General features: G+C 61.6%; 1 protein-coding gene and 1 long non-coding RNA gene across 6 annotated transcripts in view; one reads left to right on the forward strand and one right to left on the reverse strand.

Moving 5' to 3' along the window:
* Positions 1-204: 204 nt before the first annotated feature.
* Positions 205-17886, reverse strand: part of TSPOAP1 (TSPO associated protein 1) — a 29926-nt gene continuing 12244 nt past the window's right edge. The window contains exons 13-30 of one of the 5 annotated variants that reach the window (XM_059878388.1): positions 17321-17525; positions 16566-16741; positions 15236-15351; positions 14883-14992; positions 10708-11538; positions 10388-10539; positions 9619-9996; positions 9287-9526; positions 8815-8955; positions 7310-8218; positions 6557-6656; positions 6318-6472; positions 5545-5713; positions 5098-5169; positions 4291-4394; positions 4136-4207; positions 3819-3929; positions 205-1315 (exon numbers count right to left, since the gene is read on the reverse strand). In XM_059878388.1, the coding sequence (XP_059734371.1) occupies positions 1136-1315; positions 3819-3929; positions 4136-4207; positions 4291-4394; positions 5098-5169; positions 5545-5713; positions 6318-6472; positions 6557-6656; positions 7310-8218; positions 8815-8955; positions 9287-9526; positions 9619-9996; positions 10388-10539; positions 10708-11538; positions 14883-14992; positions 15236-15351; positions 16566-16741; positions 17321-17525 (4221 nt within the window). In that variant the 3' untranslated portion in view covers positions 205-1135. Of the gene's footprint in view, positions 1316-3143; positions 3206-3818; positions 3930-4135; positions 4208-4290; positions 4395-5097; positions 5170-5544; positions 5714-6317; positions 6473-6556; positions 6657-7309; positions 8219-8814; positions 8956-9286; positions 9527-9618; positions 9997-10387; positions 11539-14882; positions 14993-15235; positions 15352-16565; positions 16742-17320; positions 17526-17886 lie in introns of those variants that run through there. The other 4 variants (XM_059878387.1, XM_059878386.1, XM_059878389.1 and 1 more) reach the window with 4 other exon arrangements.
* Positions 11518-12198, forward strand: LOC132342999 (uncharacterized). Its single transcript, XR_009491634.1, has 2 exons — positions 11518-11608; positions 11786-12198. It is a non-coding gene; the product is annotated as an uncharacterized lncRNA (long non-coding RNA).

The raw sequence follows: 17886 nt of genomic DNA on the forward strand, positions 1-17886 counted from the left end.
AACACCTGACCCGGTGATCAGGAAGTCAAGAAGCCCCAAACCTTCTTGAGAAAACAATTCCAGAGCTGCTTGGTCTTCTTGGTGCTCATTAGTTTTACCCCTGGTCACCCTCAGATGTTAACTTCTGGATTCTAAAGTGGAGTCCAAAGCCCACCATGACCCACCCCTCAGGGGTCCTTCATCCCAGGTAGAGCCCAGCATGGGTTTTGTGAAAATAGACTTTATTATAATAAAATGTCTTTTTAAACAAATGCCCCCACCATTCCACACCCCTGGAGACCAAGGTGGGGGTGGGAGTTCAAACAGTCTCCCACCACAGCAATGGAAACATGCAGAGACACTCACCCAGCCAGAGAGTGAGGCAAAGGGGAGGAGGGGGACAAACCCCCACCCCACTCTGAACAGGGAATGTATGAAAATAGTTGCATAAATCTGTCCTCTCCCCCAGCCCCCAGACTCCAACAGGGGCCAGAGGAAAACGATGCAAAAGAGAAGTTGAATCCGATGAGCAAAATAAGGCAAACCCAACTCCTGCTTTCTGCCCACTGGCCCAGGGTCTAGGGTCTCAGGTCTCGCAGTGGGGTGCGGAGGGGCGCTGTGGGGCGGGGTCAGGCCCGCTTTGGCTTGGCCGTTCTCCTTCCCGGGCCTGTGCGGTGGAAGCAAGAGGGAGGAAGCTGGGCTGAGGCACTGAGTATGTACATCTATATACACAGCTCCACCCCCGGAGTGGGGGGCTCGGCAGAATCCAGTGCAAACTTTCCTTCAGGAAGGGAAGACATGAAGAGGACGGCCAGCGCCGTCGGAGGGAACAGGATCTCCCAGAGCCAAGCATGTGGAGGCCGAGAGGGGACTGGCATAGCGCGGTGGACAGCAGGCGCAGACGGGTGAACCAGGAGTGACAAGTCCGTGTCCCCGGCCAGCTCAGGCACCAGGTGCTCAGCCCCTGGACTCACTCCCGCGCCGGGGCTCAGGGTCCCCGCCTGTAAGAAGACGATGCCCATCCAGAGGACCAGCCCCTCCTCTAGCTCTGACCTTCACTGAGTCTGCGTCCTGTCCCAGCGCCACGGCGCTAACTGGGGAGAACCAGAGTCCAGGGTCTTCCCCGCGCAGCTGGGGCCTCGGTTGGGCCACAGCATCACTCCTTCTTCCCCGAGCCCAGTTTCCTGAGGAGCTGCTTCCCCTTGGAGAGGAGAACCCACACCTTCCTGCTTGGGCCCTGTGGCAACTCCGGTTCAACCTTGGGGAAGTGGCGAGGGCCAGGAGCACAGGGCCAGCCTGGGGGCGCTGGGGGCCCCTGGGTTGAGCTAACCCAGTCCTAGAAAGTGAGAGAAAAGGGCAAGGTCAAGGACTGACCCCCACCCCACCCTGCCTCCTTTACCCCACGACCTCAGGAGCCCGCAGGCCCCAGGTCATCACAGAAGCACAGGCGTGAACCAGAACCCATGGTCCAGCCGCCACCCCATGCAGAGCACCAAGTGGGCATGAAGATGGGGGAGCACAGAGCAGGCAGTCAGAAGGGATAGACAAGGAGGCTCAGTTCTGCTTCAGTTCTCTTGGACGGGGGCGAATCCCTTCCCTCCTCTGGGTCTCTCTGCAGGATGCTGGGCTGATGGAGTTCAAGAGCCCTTGGACTTGACCCTTGGAATGGGTGCTCCAACACTCCCCCCCACCCCATCATCCCCTCCCAGCCAAAGGGAGAGCAAGGACAGGAATGCTGGAAGGAGCCAGACACTCCAGGGAAGGTGGCTCCTGCACCACCGCACAGACAAGGAGCAGGCCCACATGGTGTCTGAGGGCCTTCAGGGAGGGGAGGAGTGCCCACTCCACGGGGGGAAGGTGGAGACTTTTCCTTGAATGGCCCCGGAGAGGGCTGCAGGGAGGCAGGGCCAGAGGCACTCACACTCACCACGAGCTCTCTCCAGAGAGAGCTGCTCCCCGCCCGCCCCTCCCTGCCCTTAGCATGCCCCCTCTGCAGAATCTCCTCGTTCTATGAGCCACCATGAGTGGCTCCCTCTGCCACCCGCCTACCCAGACTATGCTGTAAGTGGCCTAAAAACTGGGACTGGACAAACGAGAGAGCCACGAGGAAGTGTCCCCCCACCCGCTGAATTCCAACGTCCCCTCTGTGACCTCCTGTGCCTGGTACAGCCCCGTCAGGTCCTACCAGCCTATGTGTTCTCCACCCCCGCCCCCTACTCCCTTCCCACCAGGGCCTGGCAGTCTACCAGCACAACCAATCACAGAGCCCAGGTGCTGGGTGCCCAGCCTGGGGCCCGCCTCCACCTAAGACCCTGGTGATCTGGCAGAGCTGCCCGCAAAGAGGTCTGCTGGCACCCAGAGGGGGCTTCCCAGGTGGCGCAAGTGGTAAAGAATCCGCCTGCCAACGCAGGAGATATAAGAGACGTGAGTTCAACCCCTGGAGTCGGGAAGATCCCTTGGAGGAAGGTAGCACCCAGAGGTCAAAGAATCTCTTTCCAACTAGCCAGGGCTGATGGCTGGCCAGGGTGGGGAGAAGATCAGAGACCCTTACCACTCCCGCCCAGGGCTCCCGGGAGGGAAGGCTTGCTGGGGAGACACACGGAGGGGCCCCAGAAATGAATGGTTTGAGGTTATCCATGGACTCCGACTGTTTAAACCTCCTCTTTTATACCCGCCCCCAGCAAGAAAATGGAAAGTTGGACATAAAATCATGCCTCTGATGCCCCTAAGAGGTCATGACACAGAGGACAAGGGTGGGGAGATGGAGACTATTATTACTGGTGGCGTTAGGATCACTCTTCTGTCACCAATAATAATCACAATATTATAATACCATAGTCATATAGTATCATAATACACTGATGAGCCACAATGTGGATGTCACACAAAATTCTATGAGCCGCATGTGCTATAGAATACGGAGAGTCAGCTAACGTGGGACAGTACACACTAGGATGACATGTGCTCCTAAGGCAGCTGGCACTGCCCTGAATAAGGTAAGGGGAGGGGCAGGATCCGAGTGCCCAAGCGGGCTCACGGCAAGAGCTCCCTCCCCTGTTCCTAGAAGAAGGTGGACAAGCCCGTGTCTGAGACAAGGAGCACTATCTGATCGTGTGCGATGAGGAACAGGGTGACGTGGACCCAGGGGGTCAGTCCCCACTTACATGTCGCTCTCTCTACATATATCTATCTCCATCTAGCACTGGACTCTTCTCCTCCTCGTTCTCTGAAGAACAGGGAACAAAGACAGGAGACGGGTTACCGGCAGACCACGAGCTCTCCACCCAGTCTCCAGGTCACCCAGGTCACTAGGTCCTGCTTGCACAGCCCCTGACTCTGGAACTAGCGCAGATGGAGGCCCAGGGCTTTCTGGTGGGGGCCCGGCCCCCTCATCCTCTTCGTGCCCTGGGAGCCTGTAAGTGTACTCCACCCACCCAGGAATTGGAGCCTTGCTGGGCATCTGGCTTTAAAAAGCTCCTGGGAGCCGGGGAGCTGCAGCAGGGGATCAGGGAGGGTCCCTGTGATGGGGGCTGTGATGGCGAGAGGTGTGGGAAGCTTGAGGTCCCTTTTCCAGGGGCCCTCCCCTGCTCTGGCCAGGGGTGTGGACAGCCGGGTCAGATGAGATGGGGATCAAGGTCTCAGCCTTGCCCCACTGTGCAAAGGGGCACACGCTAGGGGGAGGGGGGCAGGGAGAGTCACCCTGGCTGGTTCCCTCTGGCCGTGGGCACAACCCCCTCCTGGGCACCATGGGCACCTGGACCGCTGCACGCAGCTGCACCCCTCCCACGACGCAGCATAGAGACCCAACTGCTGAGCCTGGAGCCCAGGTCCTCACTGACCTGGCCCTCGGATGGGGCTGCCCCAGGCTCCCTGTCTGAGCCGCCTGCCTCAGGCCCAGGGCCCTCCAGGAAGTTGGATGGAACCAGGCCCCGCTGTCCATTCAGCTCCCCCTGGGGAGGAGATGCGGGTGAGACAAGACCAGGAAGGGCCTCAACAGCACCCCCTGGACCCTGAAGCCCCGGGGGGGACGGCCTGGGGTTGACGTTCCCATCGTGGGAGGCGACTGGCCTGTCCCTCTGGGCTTCCATCAGGAACCTGGCTCCCCACCATGGCTCCAGGAGAGCCCCCTTGGGCACACCCCCCACCACATCCTCACATAGTAGAAACCGTCATCGTCCATGGCCCCGAACACAGTGATGACATCCCCTGCCCGGAAGGGCAGCTCTGCCTACGGAGAGACCACGAGGCAGGAGTCAGGCCGGGGCAGGCGCGGTCACCACCTCGCCTTGGCTGGGCTCTGAAGGGGCTCACCTCCACATCCACGTTGGGAGAGCTCTCCCGGGGGTTGTAGTCAAACGCGGCCACCATGGAATGGGGAGCTTTCAGGCCAGCAGAAGAGGCCAGCGCAGGGGGCCCTGGAGGGGGAGGAGAAGACGACTCGGGACTCTTTCTAGGCACTCCCACCCCTCTCCTGTCCTCGGCGCTGGAGACCTGCCGACCCGAGTCACCACCTCCACAGCAGCTGTGGCTCCAGGGGAGGCTGGAGGCGCAGGGAAGCCCCTCACCTGCACAGGGCTGGGCGGGCCCTTCCCACTCAGCTGCGGAGAGAAGGGGCCTGTGAGCCCTGCCCCTCTGTCCCTCCCCTTGGGGGGCAGGAGAAGGCGGGGGGCTGGTACTGGGCAGGCAGGATGCTCAGCCTCACACAGGGAGAGATGCAGGAGAAGGACCATCAGCCCGAGAGCAGACCCGCCCTGTGGTCTTCACAGTGAACTAAGGGCCAGACAGGGTCGGTGACTTGCTCCAGGTTGCACAGAACGTATAGCCAGGTACTTTCTGGAATGGGGCTTCCCAGGCAGTGCTAGGGGTTAAGAGCCCGCTTGCCAATGCAGGAGACATAAAGACAAGGACGCTTTCTAGAACAGAGGTTCTGGTAAAACACTGCCCGTCCCCATTAGAATGAAGCTCCCTATGGGACGCATGGCTGTGGGTGAAGGTGGGGCTGGTTCCCTCCACCTGCTCAAGACAGACCTCGCATGTGTTTCCCGAGAGCCAGGCAGTGCCCCCGCTGCCTCCCTCCTCATCCTCAGGGGCCCTGAAGAAGAAGAGTATCACACCCACCTTTCTTGGAGCGGCGGGGCTTGGGGGGAGGCCCGGCAGTATGGGCTGCAGAGTAGACGAAGAGGCCGTTCCCTGATCCAGACAGGTAAGCAGACGTTAGAGGGAAACTGAGGTGAGGGAGCGAGATGGACAGTGACTCTGGTCTCCTCTTGGGGCTGTGCTGGGGTTCCTGCGCTCAAGCCTCTAAGACCACTCTTCCCTTCCCATCCCTGACCTCCAGGATCCAAAATACATGGCCAGTCCCCCTGCAGCGGCCCCCGTGCCGCGTGGCAAGCTCACTACTGCGGCCACGCGGGCCCAAGTCTCTGAGGGCCCCAGTGACTCTGCCAGTCTCTGGATCAACCAGATACCCTGGATGCTCCTGACGTCCCAATTACTTGGGGTTAGGGGGTGTTGAGTCGGAACTGGGGTGGGGGACAGTGGGCGAGGGGCCAGAGCTAGTCATACCTGAGCCCTCGGCGAGAACCTCTGGGGACAGATGGCCCCGCTGGAGCAGCTGCTGTGTCCCCGCAGGGCTGTCCACGGCCACCTCAGCCACCATGTTGCAGGGGATGTAGCCCCACCGGCCCCCACCCTCACCCTGGTAGAAGCCATCTGCATCTTTGTCTCCAAACACCTGGAAGCAGAAGAGACCAGCTGTGTCAGCAGGCCAGTTCTGCATGCTCCCTGCACCCCGAGCCCACAGCGCCCCCCAACCCGGGACTGCAGAAGAATGCTCTACCTTTCATGGAACCGGAAATAGGGGGAAATAGCCAAGAAGAAGGATCAGAGGGATGACAGAAAACAGCTCTATCCGTATGATCATCACTCACGATCCTCACATTCATTCCCCCAGTCCACCCCAGACTGGATCTCCCTGACCTCAGAGTTTTAGCCCAAAGCCTTCAGGAAATCCTTGGAGGCTCAGTAGAGGTCGTCATGCTAACAGCAGCAGTATCACGCTGTGCCACGTGCCAGGCAGTTTCAGCGCCCTGTGGGTACTGAATCCTCTAATCCTCAAACAAGCCTGTGAGGCAGACACTCACGTGATCCTCACTTTACCCATGAGGCCCAAAGGAAAGAATCTGCTTCGGGTTTCACAGCTCGAAGTGGCACTGTCGCGACCCCACTCCACATCACCTGGCTCTAGAAGCTGCGTTCCCACCCGGGTGTGGCTATGATCCCTCCAGGACAAGGCAGGAAAGGAGGGAGGAAGCAGGACCAGACAGCAAGTCAGTCACCTTCAGGATCTGGCCCTCCCGGAACGGGAGCTCCTCTTCCCCAGCATCAGGGTTGGGTGACATTGACACGGGGTCGTAGTCAAACAGAGCCACAAAGACCCTGACAGGGAGGTCCCGGAGGGCCAGGGATGCTTCTGGAGGGCTCCTCGGGGGAGCTGCGCGGGAGAAACAACAATCAACTCTGGCCAAGGAAGCGGGAGAGGACCCCTTGGCCTGGCCCAGCCCCCGCAGAGGCTCACCCAGCTCTGTGGAGCCTGGCCTGGGGGCCCAGCCCCTTCTCCGCTGGGAGCCGCTCTGCCCTGGGCTTTCCAGCCCTCTGGGCTCCCCAGACTCTGCTGCCTGCAAAGAGAGGGCAACAGACAGCAGGAGTGATGCACCACCCCTCTGATGGGCGCCTCATTAGGGGCAGGGCCCCAGGAGCGCTCCCCCCAGCTCTGCCCCGTCGGCGGAAGCGGCACAGCAGAGCAGGGACACATTCCTCTCCTGGAGCCGGGCCCAAGCTCACTGGAGCCATCGGACACCCCCACGGGTGGAGGAAGGGCAGGAGGGGAGGCCCCGGCTCCGACCACCTTAGCAGATGAGTGCAGTAGAGGGACTAAGGTTTAGATCTGAGAGCTGGCCGAGGAGCGTGTGAGAGGAGGGCCTCTTCTCGGTGTCAGGGTTGGGCGATGCTGGACATCGCAGGCTGGGTCCTGAAGCTGTCACTAGCTAAGCGGAGGAAAGGGTCACGTGCCCCAAAGGCAGGGGGCCTGCTGGCAGCAATGGGCGACTTATGGCCACAGAACATCGGCGCATCCCAGTTCCGATCGATCGGCAGAAGCAGCAAAGCAGTGGAATGTGGGTGGGAGGAGGCAGGTGAGGGAGCCCCGAGGCCCCACCCCACCTCTGCTGATGGAGGCGGCAGCGTGGAATGGGAGCGGCCGGTGGGCAGCAAGCAGGGCCACCAGGCGGCGGTAGGCAGGGGGCTGCCCAGGCAGGGAGAAGGCACGGACCCGGGGGGGCGGCTCCTTGGCTCTGCCGGTCGCACTGCGGCCTCTCCGTTCCGGCTCCCCTTTCTCCCAGGCCGGGGAGTACGGATAGGGGTGGGGGCCTGAACCGGCCTTCGGAGGTGCCCTGGGCCTTCCCACGGGGGCTGCACCCCAGGCCTCCCCATCTCCGAGGCAGCCGGAGTTGGCGATGCTCATGTCCCCGCCGCCCGTCTCTTGCTCATCCTCAGAGTCATATTCGATGCTGATTTCCAAGCACTTGGGGGAGAGGCAGCTGGCCAGGCCCGGTTCCGGTTCCGGGGCCCGTCCCCGGGGGCACTTCCTCGAGGGGGCGGGCCGCGCCCTCCCGCCGGCGTCTGGCGGAGCCCTGGGGCCCTCGGCCGCAGCGGGGCCGCCCCTCTCGCGTGCAGGGCCCGGTGCTCGGCCGGGGGCCTGGGACCCGCCGCCGCCGTTGCTGAGAAGCCGGCTGCAGTGTTCCCGGAGATCCGGGGACCGCCTGCGGCCAGGGGGCTTTTCGGGGGAGCCACTTCCTTTCCTCCAGCTGCTGCCACCGACCAGTCCCAGCGGGTCCTCTGGGCGGTCCCCAGCCCTACAGGGTTGGGGGGACGAAGCGCAGAGGCCAGGTCCGCGGGGCCGCGCGCCGTCGCAGCCCAGACCCGGAGGCAGGGGTGCAGGCGGGCCGGGGTCTCTGGACGCAGACCCTGCTCCTGGCCCTTTCTCCTCCTTCACGGCCTCTCCGGCCTCGGCCTCCTCCTCCTCCTCCTCCTCCTCCTCCGCCTCCTCCTCCTCCTCCTCTTCCTCGGGGATGCTAAACAGCTTCTTGCTGCGGAAGTGCTGGAGGGGCGGCTCCAGGATCTGTTCCAAGATCTCCTCGTCGCTGTCGGTCTCACAGAAGGGGTCGGGCTGGGGCTGGGGCTGGGGGTCCGGGGGCGGGCGCAGGGAAGAGAGGTCCGTGGGGAAAGGACAGAGCTGTGACCTTTGCCCTCAAAGGAGGGCAGGGGTTTCAGGTAACCCAAAGCCCGGCCCCCCAACCCCAGTCGCCTCCCTCCAAGAAGCAAGACCAGAGAGAGTCTGGCCCAGAGTCACACAGCGTGTCCAGGGCAGGGCCACGGGGAGCACTAAGGAGCCCGCCCAAGAACTGGGTGCGCAGAGGGGCTGAGTGTAGGGAGCAGGCCAGGCCTGAGATGATGGGGGGCCTCCCAGCCCCTCCTCGGAAGCTCCCAGCACCGCGAGGGTCTCAGAGGGCGCTGCATCAAGCGGGCTTGAGTGGGAGAAGTTACAGAACGGGGCGCCTCGGTCCCCCCTTCCTTTTCAGGAGGGTCGAGGCTGGGCCTGAGCTACTTCCTAGCTGCCGCCCGGCAGAGGGCCCAGGCCGCACACCAAGAATGCTGCTGGCACACCGAAGCAGCTGCTGACTCTGGGGGCGGAGGCCACGGGAACCTGAGGGGCCCCCCAGCCCCTCCTCACCCCGATACCTTGGCCCCCTGCCCCCCGATGCTGTGGCCAGCCACCTGCTTCGGGAAGGAGCGGGTGATGACACCCAGCTCTTCTTCCTCCTCCTCCTCCTCTTCTTGGATGTCTGACAGATCCGAGTTGCGGCCCTGGTCCACAAGGGAGTTCCCCGGACGGACCCCCAGCTCAGCTGCATCCTCCTGCAAGAGGCCAGACGTGGGAGGACAGCGGGGAGGTGAGCAAGGGCACATGGGGACCTTCCAACAGGGTCAGCCCCAGCCAGGATGAATGGGGGGTCCCCCTGCAGAAGGAGAGAGGGGCATGCCCCCAAATTGGGGCACAGGCACTGTGCGGGGTGGGAAAAGAAACCTGGAAGACAAAGCGGCAAACACAAACAGCCAGACACACAGCGCAGAGCAGAGCGAGAGTGGGGTGGAGAACGGGCAGAGTGGGCAACCAGCTCTGGGCTGGCAGAGGCAGGGAGGAGGCCCTCAACTCCTTGTGGTGGCCCGGGGTGCCCCTGCTCCGTACCTCAGCCCTGGGCCTCAGCCCGGACCCTGCGTCTCCTCCACGGCAGGCCTGGGCACAGGGCAGCCTCTGGGCCAACGCTCCCTGGGTGGTGCCGGGTGCCAGGCAGGCCTCTCCCGCGGTCTGCTCAGTGTCCTCCTTGGCCACGGAGGAGGTGGCAGGGCCAGGAACGCACTCTCCCAAGACGGGCTCACTGGCCTTCCCATCCCCAGAGGCACCCAGCACAGCCGCCCCAGCCTGCTCCTGGAACGGCAGGCATTGAGGAAGGGTCCCCCACTCCGAGCCCAGACCCTCCTCCCAGCCTCCGCCAGCCGCCCTCCTCCCTGGCCGGGTACCTGCGAGACAGGCGCTGGGGGCTCCTCTGAGGATCCTCCTGCCATTTCTCTGGGAGGGCTGGCTGGAGGGGCGCCCGGGGGCTCTTGAGCTCCACGGGGGTTGGGGTACCGGAGATGAGAGCTGGGATCCCCCAGCCCCGGGGAGGCTGGAGCAAGGGGCGGTCTGGCCTCTGGGCCCGGTCGTGGGCAGGCACAGGGGACCCTGGCCGGCCAGGAGGCCTCAGGCAGGGCGGGGGGGACGGGAGCTGGGAGGGAGTCCGCCGACTCGCCGTGGGGCGACATGGTGCGCACAGCCACTGCACGGCATGCCTGCAGCAGCTGCAGCTGCGCCAGCTCCACCAGCACGCTGCCCGCCGTGGGCGAGGCCACCTCCATGATCTGCGGGGGGGGGTAGGGACAGAGCAAGGGAAAGGGGGGCTGCAGTGACGCCCCCACTGGCTGCTGGCACTGTGCCGAGAGCTGCATCCTCGGGTGCCTGGTCTCATCTGAGCCTCCTGGCCACGGGGTCTCAGGGCTAGAGTCCTAGTCCGTGGGCAACCAAAGCCCAGGCTCTTAACCAGTCTGCTACCCAGTGCCCAGATGCCTGGGGCGGGCAGCTCCACGCCAGGCCAGGGAGACAAGGCCTCTCAGTGTGGAAAGGAAAGAGACCCATGCCCCGCTCCCAGGGTACGGGAGAGGGCAGAGACCCATACCCCACTCCCAGGGTATGGGAGAAGGCAGAGACCCACGCCCTGCTCCCAGGGTACAGGTGGGCACCCCCGGGCTGTACCTTCTGCCCATCAGCATAAACGGCATAGCCTGTGACCCGGACACCGTTGGAGGTGCCGGCCGCATCAATCGTCACTGGGAGCCAGCTGATGATCAGGATCCCAGGGGAGGGCCCTGGCTCAACCTGCACATCCAGGGGGGCGTCAGGTGGGCCTAGGGGAGGGGGCACAAGACCCAGGATTGGAGCACTCCCGCCAGAGAGGACAGCCCGCTCTGCCACTTCCCTAAAGATGCAAGTAGCAGCCAGTGTGCCCCTGGGGCTACCCTCCCGGGCCTGACCTCCCCAGGGCTTACACACACCTGGCGCCTGTGCCCGCCTACCTGCTGGCAGCGTGGTGAACTGCAGGGTGGCAGCCCGTGGCTCTGGCCTCTCCCCGCCTGGTTCCCAGGACCCTCGAGGAGGGAGCTGAGCCTCCACTCGGGCCTGATAGAGGGTACCAGGCCGCAGGTGGCAGAAGGTGGCCCAGTAGGTGCTGGGGCGGGCAGGGAGACATTCTTCCCCGTTGAGGTAGACGGCGTGGGCCAAGCTGCTGTTGCTGGGCACCCAGGCGATCTCGGCAGATGTGGCGGTCAGCCGATGGACCCGCAGCTGGCTAGGAGCCACGCGGGCCCGGGCCCCCAGCAGCAAGCAGCAGCGCAGAGGGTCGGAGCCACCCCGGCTGGTCAGGGCCTGCACAGAGACCCGCAGGGGCCCCGCCTGCAGGTCCAAGTTCTCCAGCACAGCCGTGGGGGGCGCCCCGGACCCCAGGGCCTGCCGCAGCTCCCCATTCACACAGACATGGTAGCCACACAGCTCCACACGCTCAGGAGGCGGCTCCCAGGCCAGCACCACGCTGTGGGCCAGCTGCTTCAGGACGGCCAGGCGGCGGGGGTAAGGCACGGCAGGGGGCTCCCCCAGGCCCTCTGGCGGGGGGCTCGGGCTGGGCACCTCCCCGGCCGCCTCGTCCTCTGGTCGGGGCTGGCTGCGTCCCCCGCTGCTCTGGCCCCCACTACTGCTGCCGCCTCCGCCACCGCTCAGAAAACTGAGCTCGGGGCCTGAGCTGTGGGACAAGTCAGCCAGCTCCGGAGGCAGGGAGGCCAGCAGGTCGTCGTCGGACACGCGCTCAACAAAATTGGAAGGGACCAGGCCCCGCCGGCCATCCATGAGCTCCCCTGGGGAGAGGAAGACAAGAGAGGAGACAGAGAAAAACACAGCCCGATCAATGCATTGTAGCAAGGCTTGGTGAGTGATCCGAAGCATGTGATTCACCTGCTGGCACTTTTAAAAGAGCAGTCAAGATGTGGACTGGGAAATTATTGTTAATTTTCACTGGTGTGATAACAGTACTGTAGTTCTACAGGACAGACGTCTTAATTTTTAACGGGCAGATGAATCACCTGGAGATTTGTTAAAATACAGATTGTGACTCAGCTGGGCCTGAACAGGGCTGAGATTCTGCACTTTGAACAAGCTCCCAGGCGATGCTGCAGGGATGAAGGATGTCCAGGTTCTACGGAGAGGCACATGCAGGTGTATCTAGGTGAGATATCGTGTGTCGGAGTTCCCTGGGAGCACAGTGGTTAAGAGTCTGCCTGCCAACGCAGGGAACACGGGTCCGATCCCTGGGCCAGAAAGATTCCACCTGCCTCGGAACAACCAATCCCGTGCAGCACAGCTACTGAAGCCCAAATGCCTAGAGCCTGCGCTCTGCAACAAGACAAGCGCTACCCTCTCGCCTCAACTTGAGAAAGCCCATGCACTGCAACAGAGACCCAGTGCAGCCAAAATTAATCCATTCAATTAAAAATAAATAAAATATCATCTGTCAACAACTTGCTTTTCAATCCTATTTTTAACCCAGGTGGGGAAAAGGCAATTATGACCAAATATTAATAATTGTTGAATCCAGGAGGTGAGTACCTAGATATTCATTTTACGATTTAACTTTTCTGTCTGTTTGAAACCTGTCATATTACATGGGTCTGAGGAGTGAGGGCAAGGGCACCCCTCAGCCTTCCTGTGTGGAAAGCAGACATCCTCAAAGGGAGAGTGAGGTCCCGTCTGGCTAGAAGAAAGGCAGGAATCTTTAGAGACAAAAGACATACATGCCAGAGGAAAGAGCCCCCTGTGGGTTCTAGAAGGCACTGAGATCCACAGGCCTGGGTCTAGGAGCGTGACCAGCAGTCACTTCTTCTTTTAACATTTATTTGTCTGCATCGGTCTTAGTTAAAGCAGGCAGGGTAGGGATTTGTGTCACACAGACTCCCTAGCTATAGTGTGCAGGCTTAGCTGATCCGAAGCATGTGGGATTTTAGTTCCCCACCCAGGGATCAAACCCACATCCGCTGCACTGCAAGGCAGATTCTTAACCACTGGACCACCAGGGAGGTGCCTGTCAGTCAGTTCTGACAGCGCTTGCAGGAAATGGACCAGCTCCCCTGAACACTTGGTAATAGAACATTATAAAACATTTCTTAGATTGTTTGTGGGATGTCAAGGATCAAAGAACCTGGACAAACGGCCTATCATATCACAGCTAATTTGGGAAAAGGAAAAAGAGTCCCAGGGCACAGAGGAGCTGGCGGCTGCTGGGCCTTCTTGGGAAGAAAAGGGAACAAGGGCCAGGTTTAGGGCCATGGGTGGGTGTAGGCGGTCCTGAGCAGCAGGAGAACGTGGAAGCTTCCCCAACATCATCTCTCTCTACTTAGGCTAGGAGTTGGGGGTGGGGGGAGTAAGAAAATGAAGAGAAACAAGAGACTTTCAATAAGTTAGGTAACAGTGTAAGTAGTGGGTTGAAAGGTGGCCTTCCCAAAATACGTCCACATCCTAAACCCTGAACCCTGTAAATACAGCAAAAGTGTCTTCCCAGACGCAATTTTAAGGAGCTTGAGATAAAGACTGTCCTGGATTATCTGGGTGGGCCCTAAACTCAATGACAAGTGTCCTCATAAGAGGACACACAGGAGAGGCACTGAGAGAAGAGGAGGAGGCGACGTGACTGCAGGTGCAGGGACTGGAGTGATGCAGCCGCAAGCAAGGAACAACTGGACCCCACCAGAAACTGCACGGAACAAGGAGCAGAATCTCCTCTAGGGCCTCCAGAGGCACAGTGGCCCTGCCAACACCTTGCTTTCAGGCTTCTGGCCTCTGACGCTGTGAAAGGACACATTTCTGTTGCTTTAAGCCACCACCGAGTTGGTGGAAACTTTTTACGGCAGCACTAAGAAATTCATCCAGGCACTAACACTGCGGGGTGTGATGCTAATGGGAGGAAACATCACACTAAGCAGGTCCGCTGCCCTGCAAGGCTGGTGCGGGAGCCGGGGCCACAGTCAGGCTCACGGTCTGGAAGCCCCTGTCGCTGAGAGCGGCACAGCTGTGGGATCAGATACTGATGAAGCAACCAAAGTTAAGAAGAGGAATAGGGTATCTGACACCCACTTGCCTGCATGCCTTTCCAGCCATCCTAGATCGCATAGTTCAAATTCTAGTAACTTGGGGTTAGTTAATATTTATGTTGTTGCTGGTGCTGATGGTGGTGGTTTAGTCACTAAGTCGTGTTCGACTCTTACGACCCCATGGACTGTAGCCTGCCATGCCCCTCTGTCCGTGGGATTGGACAAAGTTGGTGTTTAGATTTTTTTTTTCTTATTAAAAAAGCCATTTTTCTGGGAGCTATTTACTTCTCTCCATCGTCCATCCCTAGAGAGAGTTTAGTTGTTTTCCATCATTCCCAGCACCTGCTCAGATAACAGGCATGGGGCCCCAGGAGGAGAGACTGAGCAGGCCCCACAAACCAAAGCTTTGGGTGATACAGACCCAGACCCGAGCACTTTGCTGAATCTGCACACACCACTGCAGCTCTCGCCCTGCCCTGTCCACCCCTCATGCTAGTCTCCATACCACACTGCCCTCCATGCTGTGAAAGGACGCAGCCTGGTGCCCAGCCAGGGCACCCTGCAGAGTCTGCCAGACCCTGCCCTATTGCCCAGTCACTAACGCGGTGTCTGCCTCAGTGACCTGATCACCCCACGGGCACCACAGAACTGCCCTGGGCACTGTAGAACCACCCTGGAGCGCAGCCCTGCCTGGGCCCTGGCAACTGCTGACCACTTGCTGACATCCTCTCCCAGGCCCTGGACCCCGACGCCTCCTCCCCACACTCACTGGGTTCAGCATCAGATCTATACACCACGTGCCCAACCTCGAGGTCACTAGTGCTCAGCGCTGCAATGCCCTGTCTGCCAACAGAAAAGCGAATGTAGCTGAAATTCCCTGTGACGCTCTGTCCGCCCTCTGGACTGTGCTGGGCCCTGTCCTGTCCTGCACGGGACAGACGTGGAGTCAGACCAGCTGCCCGCAGAACCCTTTCCCCACAGGCCATCGGGTCTCTCTATGCCTTTCCCCCGAGTCTGAAAAGTGATGGTGGGCTCAAAGGGTGCATATGGGTGGAGGGCTTTGGGAAGAGGAGCTTCAAAGTAAACGTATGGATGTGACGGTCCCCGCTACCTCCTACCTTCAAAGAAGCCATCCTCGTCCATGCTGCCGTAGATGTAGATGTACTCGCCGGCGGTCAGCGGCAGCTCAGCCTCTGGGTTCTCGTTGGGGCCCTCGAAGGGGTTGTAGCTGCGGGGAGGCCCGGAGGAGGAGGGGGATGGTGACCAACATCCTGTCTCCTCCCCACCGTCACTTGGCCTTGGGGACACTTTGTTGTCCACCGTTAACCACAGGGAGCGCCCGCTGTACCCACCCCAGCCCAAGGAGGCGAAGATGACTTCTCCCGCCGTGACCCCCACCACGCCCCCTCCGTCTCGTTCCCCCCACACACCCCAAATACCGGAGGGCCGGGGCACAGAGGTCAGGGCCCACCTGTAGCGAGCTAGGAAGACCTGAACCCTGGCTCCGCCCCGGCCACCCTCTGCCACTGCCGGGAGCAGCGAGACGCTGTCTGCCTCCAGTTCCTCCACCTCACTGGCTGTGTCCACCTAGGGGCAAGCAGAAAAGGGCCAGTCCTCTCCAGGACTCTGGGGCCGACCGCAAACTCGTCAGGGGAGGCCCCGCTGTCCTGAGACGAGAAACAGAGCAGATGCTGGACGAGGCCAGCAGCGGTGAGTTCCGCCAACGCTTTCTAAACCAGAACATCAGCCCTCGGGGCCTGGTGGAGCCCAGAGGTCCTGGGTCAAGGGACAGGGGTCAACAGTGACCCCTCCCTGAGCCCCGGCCTCTGCTGCACCAGCTCAGTAAATGAGACCACCGTGCCCAGCGCAGAGGGGGCAGCCACTCTGGTGGCGAGGGGCAAGGGGGCACCCAATGACAGTCTGTGTCTTTAAGGTTAAAAAACTGCAATAAAGCACTCTAGCTGGAAGCAAAGGGGCAGAAGGGGCTGAGAAGTCCCTGGGACAGAGGTACTGCCAGGATAAGCGGGGGCACCCAAAGCCAGCACCTCCACTCATGCCCACAAGGGGACGGTAGAGGCCGCAGCTGGGCTCCACCGCTTCCCACACCCAAGGCTGCAGGGCTGCTCCAGACATCCCCATCCTGCACCACACCCCCCCACCCCCGCCCCTCGCACTTTCTCGGGTTTGGGAGGGAGAGAGAGAGAGGGCTGCGGTTGTGAGTGATACCAAAGAACTTGGCAGTAATACCAGCTGCCATATGTTAAGCATCTACTGCGTGCCCCACATGGCGGGAGGTTCCGTCCTTGTTTTGTTTTCCCGTCATCCTCCCCACAACCTCACCGGGCAGGTTTGTTAGTTCAAAACTCAGATGACAGCGAAACCCAAGCCCAGAGAGGGTCAGCGACCTGCCTGAGACACAGCTGGGACCTCAATCCCAGAACCGGTGCCCCTCCTCACAGCGCCACCGGCTTCTGCCATGGACACACTCGCCACCAACCTCATGATGTGGGTCCTGGCCCCAAAGGGTCTCCCTCCCTGCAGCCCAAGACTCTTGGGCCTCGCTGGGCCCCAGAGGGGCGGGCTGGGCAGCCCCTGAGTAGGAACAGCAGGCAGGACCGGCAGGCAGGGCAGGCCCCATCGGAGCTCCCCGCCTGCCAGGAGGAATCCACGGGACCCTCTCCTCCGGGGCCTGGCTAGACCCCCGACACGGGCCAGCAGCCCCCCAGCTCCTGGGCCACCCCCTCCCTCCACCCGCCCCCACCAAGGCAGAGCTGGAGCCCATGCCCCTCCCCAGCACTGACCTCGGGGGTCGGGCAGGACTTGGGGCTGTTGTGGATAGACTCAGAGCGAGAGGAGTTGGACAGAGACTCTGCCCTCTTGGCTGGCGTCCTTCGGGAGACCCCAGCAAGGGTGGCAGAGGCAGTCTCGGAAGACTTCGGGGTGCAGCGTCCCGGGGAGGCTGGTGGGAGGTCGAGGTCTACGGGAAAGATGACACGTGGCCTTGGGGGTCGGTGTCCCAAGGAGTGACCAGTGACCACGTGTCCTCTTGGAGCTAGCGATCAGGCCCTCCGTGGCCAAGTTCCCTTACGAGAAGGGAAATCCTGGGGGAGCTTACTGAGTGGAGATGGAGGTGACTTACATGTATTATATCACAGCATCCTCAGAGCAACTCGATGAGGTGTAGTGGACGCCCCTGTCTCAGAGCCTAGGACACACGGCCCACAGCTTTAGCAGCATCACTCCCTGAGTGAGTGGAGCCGGAACCACCTGATCTGACCGATGCCCAGCTGGCTCTTCGCCAGCCCACACTGCCTGCCACTGACTCCTGGTGCCCACCTCCCAGCCAGGACCACAGAGGAGGGGGAGGAGCAGCTACCTGAGATTCTCCAGTGGGCTCAGCTGTTTCCCTCCCCACCTTCCCCCACCCAGAGCCTGGGTCAAGCTAGAACGGGCTCTAACTTGCTGTGTGACTTTGGGTGAGCTGCTAGCCTTCTCTGACCCTGAACTCCGCTCGGGACAAAAGCACCAGGCTGACGGCGCTGGGGGTCTACCTCACCTTTGGGGCCGGATCCGCGGCAGGGCTGCGGGGTGGAGCAGCAACAGGGGTGTGGCGGGCTGTCCCCCGGGGCACCGCAGCCCAGGGCGGAGGTGAGCAGGTCCAGGGGGCCAGGGTGCAGGCGGAAGGCCTGGAGCTCCCGCGCCAGCAGGCTGAAGCGCTCAGTCTGGCTGCGACACTGCTCCTCCAGCTCCCGGACCCGGACCTGGGCCGAGAGGCAGGGTGAGCCGCCGGGCCGCGGAGCTGTCTGGGCCGGCCCGCTTCAGATCACACTCGCCCAGGCCCGAGGGCCGGGCACGAACCCTCAGCCTGGCCGCCCGGCTGCCCCAACATAGGGTGGCTGAGGGTCGAGACACCGTCACTCCCAACCCCCTCTCCAGCTCAGCTTCATGCCCCAGGCGGTAGCACTTTCTGGGCCAAAAGGGGTCACCCCACCCCATCACCACCACCGTATCACTTCAGGGGTTCTCTCCGCTCCATGGCTCATCACCCTCCCACAGCCAGTGACCCACATCCCTGCCCACAGAAATGTCCCCAGAGACCCCAGAGCTCGGGACATCGTTGGG

The sequence above is a fragment of the Bos taurus genome, chromosome 19 (genome assembly GCF_002263795.3).
Source record: "Bos taurus isolate L1 Dominette 01449 registration number 42190680 breed Hereford chromosome 19, ARS-UCD2.0, whole genome shotgun sequence".
Taxonomy (NCBI): Eukaryota; Metazoa; Chordata; class Mammalia; order Artiodactyla; family Bovidae; genus Bos; species Bos taurus.